Raw genomic sequence first — 9,776 nt, 5'->3', positions numbered from 1 at the left:
AGGAAGGAAGGAAGGAAGGAAGGAAGGAAGGAAGGAAGGAAGGAAGGAAGGAAGAAGTGCCAGTAAATAAAGTCATCCTACACACACTCTTACTTCAAAGGATTGGCTTCTGAGGTTGTGGGGATGTCAAGACCAGAAACCATAGGTCGTGCTGCAGACAGGAGACCCCTGGAGGCTTCAGTAGGTCAGGACAAGGGAAGCTTGCAGAGTCTAGATAGAGAGTGATTTCTCCCACAACATGAGTCTCTGTTATGAAGGTGTAGGCAGGCCACACCCTCAAGAAGCCCCCTTTCCAGTGACTGGTTGATGATATTTCAGAAGACAATCATGTTACATGGTCTTATAGAACAGTAATGTCTCTAGAATTGCACCAAACCACTGGGGATAGTAGCTTAACCAAATGGACACATTCAGTGACTCATCTCATGCAACAGAATCCCAGCTGCTTTGGGAAGGCGTTCACAGACCCCGGGTTTTAGAAGCCCTGCTGTACTTATATGGGGATTAGCACAATGGAAATCCCTAAATCCATTGGCTGAGACGAGAAGGCTGCTGTGTTGATCTCTCTCTGACTGCTTCGGTCCACTGACTCCGCTCTTGGACACACACATGCCCAGAACAATCTTACCCAGAGTCGTGGCATCAGGTTGCGACATCACCTCCCACCGTGTTCCCTGTTTCAGGGTGCCACTGCCCTGTGACAGGCCCAGCGTTCACCAAATCCATTGTTTACCTGCATCTTCAGCTCTGCCTCCTGCTCTGCTTGGAATCTGGCCAAGAAAAAGGTCCTGGATACTCCAGCCCCACTGGGCTTTGAACCCCTGTCTGCCACCCTGTAGCTATGAGATCTTGAACAAATCTATGCCTCTATTGGATTAGTTCCTTTCAATATAAAACAAGAAGATCTTCTTTCTCATATGGTGATTAAGGGAACGAACTGGATTTAAGACACAGGACGTGCTCAGGGTACTGAATGGCCCTGGCAGCAGGCGTGCCATCCACTTCCTAAACAACATGCCTCTGGAAACTCTGTGAACTTTGATAAATGTCGATAGTTGTAGAGGGGCTTCAGGCCTTTTGTTCATAGGGTCGCTGTGAGTCATGCTCAACTCGAAGGCAATCAACAACAACAACATGCCCAGTAATGTTGGTGAATGTTGTTAATTTAATCACGTTATGATGAGCTGGACTTTTCTCCACAGCCACAGCTTCCCCAGGAGTCCTTGAGTCGGGCCAAGTGAGTGAACCGAATTGATCCCCACTGAGAGTCGGCAGCCCTTTTGTTTCAGGAGGCTGGAGCTTAGTACAACATAATTGCAATTGAATGTGTACAAATTTTATGAGTAATGAGGACAAAAGTAAAAATGTCCTATACTTGTGAGGATTTTTTAAAATACTTTTTGAATAATTGAACATCACTTATGCCACGTAACACTTCATAGTTGTTAAAATCTAAGTGCTTTTACAAGGAAACTGGGACAGAGACTGCAACTGTGGGCTCAGGCATGGCTCCTATAGTGAGGGTGGCTCAGGGCCAGGCAACACTTACTTCTATTGTACATAATGTTGTGGTGAGTTGGAGACAACTTGATGGTACCCAGTAGCAGGAACAACATCCCATAGCATCATCTCATAGCATCCCATGCACAACGGCTCAAAGCCTTGCCTGGGCCTGGGCCATCTCACAACTACCCCTGTGCTTCACCCCATTGTGGTAATAACTGTGCCAGTCCATGCCCTTGAGGATCTTCCTCTCCTTCTCTGACCACCTACTTTTCTCCCCAGCACCTCCTGGCAACACGCCCACAGCATGTGAGATGAACTTTCACCATCTTTGCTGCTAAGGAGCAACTTGACTGCACTTTCTCAGCATCAGTTCTCTGGTCTTCTTTACTCATTGTCCAGCTTGCCTGCGCATATAAACAAATGAAAATGCCTCGGCTTGTGTCTGGTGCACTGGAGTCTTTAATTTGGTATCCTTGCTCTTTAACACTTGAAAGAGGTCCCTGACAACAGCTTCGCTCAACGCAGCACACCTTTTGCTCCCTTCACTGCTGCTCCCGTGGGAGTTCATTGCATAACCGAGTAAAATTAAATCCTTAACGCCAGTCTTTTCTCCATTCATCGTAGTGTTCAGTGAGGTCAGTAGAAAACATTTACTATCATTTCTGAGGCAAATGATGGAACTGACAGCTAAATCCCCCACCTCCAGCCAGTACCTTGCCCATCCCTGCAGACAAGCTCCTGATGCCTCATCCACGCATGCTTTTCTTTTTTTAAAAAAAGTGGCCATTTTCATCAGTCAGGTGAAATATATTAAGAGAAAAGAGTTAGAATGGCTTTTTAGGTTTGCCTTTGAATTTTAATGTCTGGACGAGACCTTTGGAAACGCAGATTGACGGCCCATCCTTGATGAAATGATTTGAGCTCTTCTTCTGAATGCTGCTTGGTTCCAGAGAGACCATCCCACCCGCTCCACTAATCCAGGGCCGGCTTGTGGCTGAGCCTGCGGGGTCGTATTTCAGATACTTTATTTTTCCCTGTCAGCACACAGCAGCCCATTACAGGTTCATTTCTGTAAAAGCAGAGTGAATTATTCATTAGAACATCATTACAAGCTTTGCGATGGAAAATTATTTTCGCTTCGGCAATATAATGAACTTCGCAGAGAGGCAACAAAAGAGGGAGGTCACACACGTAGACAGACAGACGGAGGTGGGGATAGGAGCTTACTGCCTGTCTCAGTCAAGGGACCCCGGTAAGACCTGGCTCGGCGGGAATGGGGGAGAAGGCAGGCGTGGCAGAGGGCATCCGGCATCTGTCCCGGGACCCTTCCACATAGTGGTGAGGTCAGCAGTGTGGAGCAGGGATTCAGGGGCGTGTGCTCATAACTGCATGGGATCCTCCCAAATCAAACCCACTGCTGACGAGTAAATGCCACCTCGTGGCAACCTTCCCTTGGGAAGTAAATCCTTGAGGCTGTAAATCTTTACAAGAGGAGACGGCCTGTCTTTCACCAGAGGAGTGGCTGGAAGATTCAAACTGCTGACGTTCCGTTGGCAGCCTGACACAGTACCCACTACCGCTCTAGGGTTCCTTCTGGGCAGATTCGAGAGGACTCAAGCTGCCGTAGGGTCAGCTGTGTCTCATGGGGACCAGATTACAGCACAATGAAACACTGCCCAGCCCTGTGCCCGCATCACAATGTTCAAGTCCGTCATTTCTGCCACTGAGGGTCCCCAGAACCCTCCCACCTTCCTGCATCACAGAGGACAACCCCCTGTTATGACCCATGAGGTTTTCTTTGACTTACTCTTGGGAGTCGATCACCAGGCCTTTCTTCCTAGTCTGTTTTGATCTGGAAACTCCACTGAAACCTGTCAATAAGTGATCATGCTGATGTCTGAAAGACTAGAGATGTAGCATCTAACATCACAGTGATAAATAAGCCACCACAGTAAGTGACACACTGACCATCAGGTGGTCAGACAACTGCCAACTGATGTCCAGAGGGCTGAGCACCTTCCCCTGCTCCAGCTTTTAGCGTGGGTGACTCTGATTTGAAGGAAATTGGGATCCTGATGCTAAGGTTTTTCACACACACACATACACACATACACACACACACACATACACACACACCCCTCTATTTATGAAAATTTTTTTTACAAGAAATAGAATTTTAATTTAAAATTAAAACAAACATAAATATGTTACTGTTGGAAAACACAGCTTATTTATGAAATTTTATCTCATGAAACCAAGCCAAATAGATTAGAAATACTCTACATTAGCATCCAACCAGTAGGGAGCACTGAATGTCTCCTCATTCACTTGGATGAACCTGCTGGTAATTCAGACATCAGTGGCATAGATTCCAACATCGCAGCAACATTTATGTCACCAGAGTAGGACAGAGGGACATAAGAGTGGGTAGACAGAAGGACAGAGGGCTAGTGGAGATGATTCAAGCTGATATCCTTAAGCCTCAGAGTAAGCCTCCCACGAAAGCCTCGGATCCTCTTTTTCTCGGAGCTCCCTACAGATGGCACCCCACCCTCGCTAACTGCTTGCTTCTCTTTCCCTCTAGAACCCAGGAATCGACATTGGTGATGTCTCTGAAAGAAGAGCATTAAGGAAAAGCTTAAAGTGCAAGAACTTTCAGTGGTATCTGGACCACGTCTACCCAGAAATGAGAAGATACAATAACACCATTGCTTATGGGGAGGTAATGAAGCATGAGGCTCTGAGTTCGCTGTCCAGGGTGCTGATTGGCTTGCCAAGGGAGGAGACAACAGAGTGGGTCACACATTCATCCATCAGGTTAGGGGCTCTTCCAGGGCTCTCTTAGGTGGAAGAGGAGACATGGGATGCCCGTGACCAGGGGTCAGGGACCAATGCTGGTGCAGTCACTCTCCCTGGGCCAGAGTGAGCTGTGACTTCACTGTGGAACATTTTGATTTTGTGGTCTTCCGGGAGTTGTGGTGGTACACTGATTTAGCTATTAACCAAGAATTTGGCAGTTCAGAATCGGCCTGCTGCTACGCACGGGATACGACGAGGCTGTCGGTTTCCGTAAGATTACAGTCTAGGAAGCACTTTGGACAGTTCCCCTCTGTCCTGAAGGGTCACTAGGAGTTGAAACTGACTCAGCAGTGTTAGGTTTGCTTGGGGACATGTACATGGAGACTTGTGCCATCACTGGGGTCTATAGTTGGGGCTCAGATAGACTTCCTTTTTTTATTTGTTTATTTTATTATTACTTTTAATGAAAGTTTACAGAGACTTTAGATTTCCAGTCATTCATTGTTGCACTTTTCTCCCTGCCCAACCTCCCTCCCAGTTCACTCTTCTCTTTGAAAAGTAAAAGAAAAATTCTTTCATTGTTATACAATCCCTCCCTCCAAGTCCACTCCACTATGCAACCTTCATTCTGGACTCCTGTCATGACAATAATACCTAATCCTATATCCCTTTTAAACAGTTCTCTCCCTCATCTGTTTCAATGCAGTATACTTAATTTATCCCATCTTTCTCAGTCTCCCCCCAACCCCGATGTCAGTCCTGTTTTATAACAGTGACACTATGCAGTATTTGTCTTTTTGTGATTGAGATACTTCATTCAGCATAATGTCCTCCAGGGTCACCCATTTTGTATAATTTTCATGAGTTCCTTATTTTACAATGCAGCATAGTATTCCATTGTGTGACTATACCACAGCTTCTCTAGCCATTCGTTTGTTGATGGGCACTTGGTTTGTTTCCAACTCTTTGCTGCTGTGAACAAAGCTGAGATAAACATAGGTCTGCATCAGATAGGCTTCTTCGGTGAACTTCTAGGTCCTCATTTCTCGACACCAGGTCATGGAACGATGTCTGGCAGAGAAAACATTGAAGTGATCATCTCCAATTTCCTATGATAAGATAATACACCCCTCTGAAACATTAAAGCCCGCTGATTGCAAATAATAACAATCTTAGAAAGTATTGATAACACAGTTATTGTTGAGTACTTTCTACTGACCCAGCATCTGTGGTACCACTGGGATGAGTGCCACCCAGTGTGACAGCTCTTGGTGTCACTGACCCCGCATGGACCTCCTCCTGTGCAGACCTGGGAGGACTCTTCGGAATGTTGTGACCAGTTTTAATTACAGAATACTATGTAATATCGGGAGCTGTAAATTATTGAAGTGGAATGTTTCTCAGATTCTGTGAATACTAACAAAAGCTTGTTTTGTGAAATCTATAGATTGAAGCACAACATCAGTAGTTAGAACATTCTTTGTGGCTGTGCGGAATACTTTATGGCTTTTTCTCCTGCTCCTTTAATAAATTCTTCATTCTTAAAACAGTGACGTAGGTCCACAAATACCAGTTACCACAAAGTTGTGGCCTCACCACCAGAACATTTGCCAAAATCAGCAACCGTATGTATATATATGAACACCAGCAGCAATGAAAACAGCAGCGAGTGTCTTTAGTGCTTACAGATGAAACCACGTGGTGGGGAACACCCTTGCGATTGGGTGATGAGGACCTCCCAGGCCGGAGCGCATTAGAAGGCTCAAAGGCGACTGGCAAAGCCTTGAAGATACTTGGATGCTGTGTACATAGGTCTTTGTGAGGCAGCCTTTGAGTAGATGAGCCCTGCTGTGGTCGTCCGGTAGGTCCTCCCTCTGACCCAGGTTCCTAGGCTGTGAACTGCACGGGAGGAAAGTGCCTGCATCTCCCCCTCCGAGTGGCTGGTGCGTTGGAACTGCCCAGGAACTGCAGCTGGATCAACAGTGCAGCTCACTGTGGAGACACCTTTTTTGGGGGGGGTGGGGGGAGAGAAAAATGTATATTTAGAATTAGCCCGCTGGACTCAGTTTAGATGATCCCAATTTTGTTGGCAGCATCCAAAGCATCATAGTCAGGAGCGAGTCGAACATAGGCCTTCTTCTCCCCATCAGGCCTAATCAAAGTGTTGACCTTAGCCACATCAGTGTCACAGAGCTTCTTTATAGTTTGTTTAATTTGGTGCTTGTTGGCCTTGACATCCACAATGAACACAAGTGTGTTGTTATCTTCTATCTTCTTCATAGCTGACTCAGTGGTCAGGGGAAACTTGATTATGACATAGTGGTCAAGCTTGTTTCTCCTGGGGGCGCTCTTCCGGGGGTATTTGGGCTGCCTTCGGAGTCTTAGCATCTTAGGCCGCCAGAAGGTGGGTGATGTGCGGATCTTCTTTTTTTTTTTGGCTGTGGACGCCCTTCAGGACTGCCTTCTTGGCCTTTAACACCTTTACTTTGGCTTCAGTTTTGGGAGGGGCAGGGGCTTCCTTCTTCGCTTTCGGCGCCATCTTTGTAACTGGAGATGCCTTCTTATAAATCACAGAGATATATTTGTTAAAACGTTTTTATAAACATCATTTTGGTGTCACTTATGCCCCCTCTAGTGACAGCATGCGCTGCCAGATATGACTCTCAGGTGCTTCTCGTGGGCTCATCCATTCTGCCTTCACCCTGCGAGGTGTCGGTGTGTTCCCATCCCCGTTACACTGAGGAAGAGGCCGAGTCCCCAACACAGTGACTTGCCCGTTAGTGAATTCCATGGGGCCAGGACTGGGGCCAGGCGTCCCAACTTCAGAGAGAACATGGACCTTTGATAGATGCCGTTTGACACTGTGTGTGTGTGTGTGTGTGTGTGTGTGTGTGTGTGTGTGTACACGCATTTGTGTACATGGACACCCGCCTTACCAGACATGGAGCCAGGACATAGGTTTTCTGCCTCCAGTGTGTATGCACAGAGAGACCCAGTGTGTTAGGTGTCAGCAGACTGGTAGGTTAGTGGTTTAAATCTGCCTAGAAAGCCTCAGGCCAAAGATAAGCACTTTTCTCTCATAAAAATTTACAGCCTCAGAAACCCAGTAGAGGGTCGTTATGAGTTAGAATTGACTCCACAGCAGTGAATAGATACACAGACAGATCTATAGATAGAGATGGGCTATCCAAACCTATTACCCCCAAGTTGAATTCTGACCCATAGTGACCCCTGAGGGCAGAGCAGAACTGCCTCCTGGGGTGTCCAAGGCTGCCCATCTTGGTCAAAGCAGAGTGCCTCTTTTTTCTCCAATGGGAAATATCTCTCTCTATAGCTCTCTATAGCTGTCAGTTCGCTGTACTGCCGTAACTGAGTGCCGTGACGCTGAAAAGCTGTACCACCAGTGAGTTAGATCCCAACGAGGTCACCTGGGGTGGACAGGTTTTAGTAGAGCTCCCAGATAAGACGGACTAGGAAGTAGATTAGATCACCTTCCGCTTGTGAAACAGCCGACCTCCCGAAACCCTGTGGAGAAGAGAAGAATATAGATACAGTGTTAGAGGTAGAACCCAGATGGGAAGTCAAGTCAGAATTGGCACAGTGACTGCAGCAATGGCTGTGAGTGTGTCAGAGATGATGAGGATGGCACAGGATGGGACAGGGTTCAGATCTGTTGTTCCCAGGGTCGCCATGAGTCAGATTCTACTCAAGGACACCTAACAACAACAACATCCATATGGATGAAAACACACACGTGCAAGCAATTGCCACCTGTCACCCCACGTGTGTGAGAGTAGAACCGCCTCCAGAGGGTCTGCCAGGTGCAGGGTTTTGAAAGCATATCACCAGGACTTTCTTCTGAAGCCCCTCTAGGTAGACTTGAACCGCTAACCTTTCCTTTAGCAACCAAAGCACTTTAGCTTCCCAAGGCCTCCACATATGTCTATGTTAATAGATTGATTTCCTCTTAAACTAAAGCTGTGTTGTTCTTACTGCCTTACAATTGACATTTTCACTTAATAACACAGAGAGAACATTTTCCTGTGTCATCAAGTATTTCTGTGCAGCATTGTAGATGCAAATGCCTGCATCTTTTGTGTGTGCCCTGCTTTGCTTGAAAAGGCAAACATTTCTGTTGTTGTCAGTTTGAAAATCTCATTCCTGCCCCAGCTGAGAACTCCCTTCCATCTAGCTTTCGGTTCATCAGCTTTATGTCCTCCTTGGGCACAGTTTTAAGGAACCCTGGCGACAAAGCGCATCCGCTCACAATAGCCTGTCACCAGTTGTGGCCCCTCTCGGCTCCCTTTCCCTCACTGATAAAATGTGAGGATGAAAGCACAAGATTGTCTGAGAGTGAGGCGTGATCCCCAGAAATCTCAGACAGTCCTGGAAAAACCACGTTAGTTAGCAGTTACAGCTACCTTGTCTTCATCTAATAAGAGCACTCCTTACTTTTTTGGTTTTATCAAAGTGAGACCAGAGTCCCTGGGGGTTGAGACAGTTGAGAGCTTGATGATTCTAGCCGACCCAGAGGAGGCTCAGAAGAAAGGCCTGGCGCTCTCTCTACTCCTCGACATTCACAACCTTGAAAACACCACAGAGCTGCTCTGTCAACTCCGCAGCAGCTAGCCATGACATTATTTCAGGGGGTTATGGGAGGAAGGCCAGACAGAAAGGAAGCATTCAAAAAATGATGAGCAGTGAATGGATTATTCATAAGACAATTGAGTCAATTACTTAGCTCTCCAGGAAGGAAATAAATTTGGATTCTTACAGCTCAATATATACCAAAATCTATTTCAAACAGACATACAGCATTAGGTGAAATCGTAAGGAAATGGGGAAGAATCCGGTCTCTGAATGAGGCGGGGATTTCTGAGAATGAGGCCTTGGAAGGAGAAGCAGGGGATGGATGTGTGGTCAGAGACCAAAAATATTCAAAATTCTGTACATCAGCTGACCATAGAAATAATACATAAGCCAGAAATGCACATGCCACGAATAGTACAGATAAAGGGATGATTCCATTAATATCTGATGGGCTCTAACTAATTTAAATTAAGAAATCAAAAGCACTAGTATCTTGCTGGAAACAAAATAGGTAAAGTACTAGGAAGGTCCGGTCCGTTAACATCAGAATGCTGCTATTCAGTGCCCTCGAATGGACTCCGACCTACAGTGACACTGTGACCAGTGGATTGAGACCTGGCCCGTGTGACCAGTGGACTGAGGCCTTGGCCTGTGTGACCAGGGGACTGAGGCCTTGGCCCGTGTGACCAGTGGACTGAGACCTTGGCCCGTGTGACCAGTGGATTGAGATCTGGCCCGTGTGACCAGTGGACTGAGACCTTGGCCCGTGTGACCAGTGGACTGAGACCTTGGCCCGTGTGACCAGTGGACTGAGGCCTTGGCCCGTGTGACCAGTGGACTGAGGCCTTGGCCCGTGTGACCAGTGGACTGAGGCCTTGGCC

General features: G+C 46.8%; 1 protein-coding gene across 1 annotated transcript in view; it reads left to right on the top strand.

Moving 5' to 3' along the window:
* The window catches only part of WBSCR17 (Williams-Beuren syndrome chromosome region 17), a 447,264-nt gene that overhangs the window by 407,443 nt on the left and 30,045 nt on the right, over window positions 1-9,776 (top strand). The window contains exon 8 of the mRNA XM_006889663.1: window positions 4,091-4,228. Coding sequence (XP_006889725.1) covers window positions 4,091-4,228 — 138 coding nt within the window. The remainder of the gene's footprint in view (window positions 1-4,090; window positions 4,229-9,776) is intronic.

Source organism: Elephantulus edwardii, unplaced genomic scaffold (assembly GCF_000299155.1).
Source record: "Elephantulus edwardii isolate Elephantulus edwardi_28Jun2011 unplaced genomic scaffold, EleEdw1.0 scaffold00080, whole genome shotgun sequence".
Classification (NCBI taxonomy): Eukaryota; Metazoa; Chordata; class Mammalia; order Macroscelidea; family Macroscelididae; genus Elephantulus; species Elephantulus edwardii.
The sequence above is the reverse complement of the archived record's forward strand: the minus strand, read 5'-3'. Positions and strand labels throughout refer to the sequence as shown.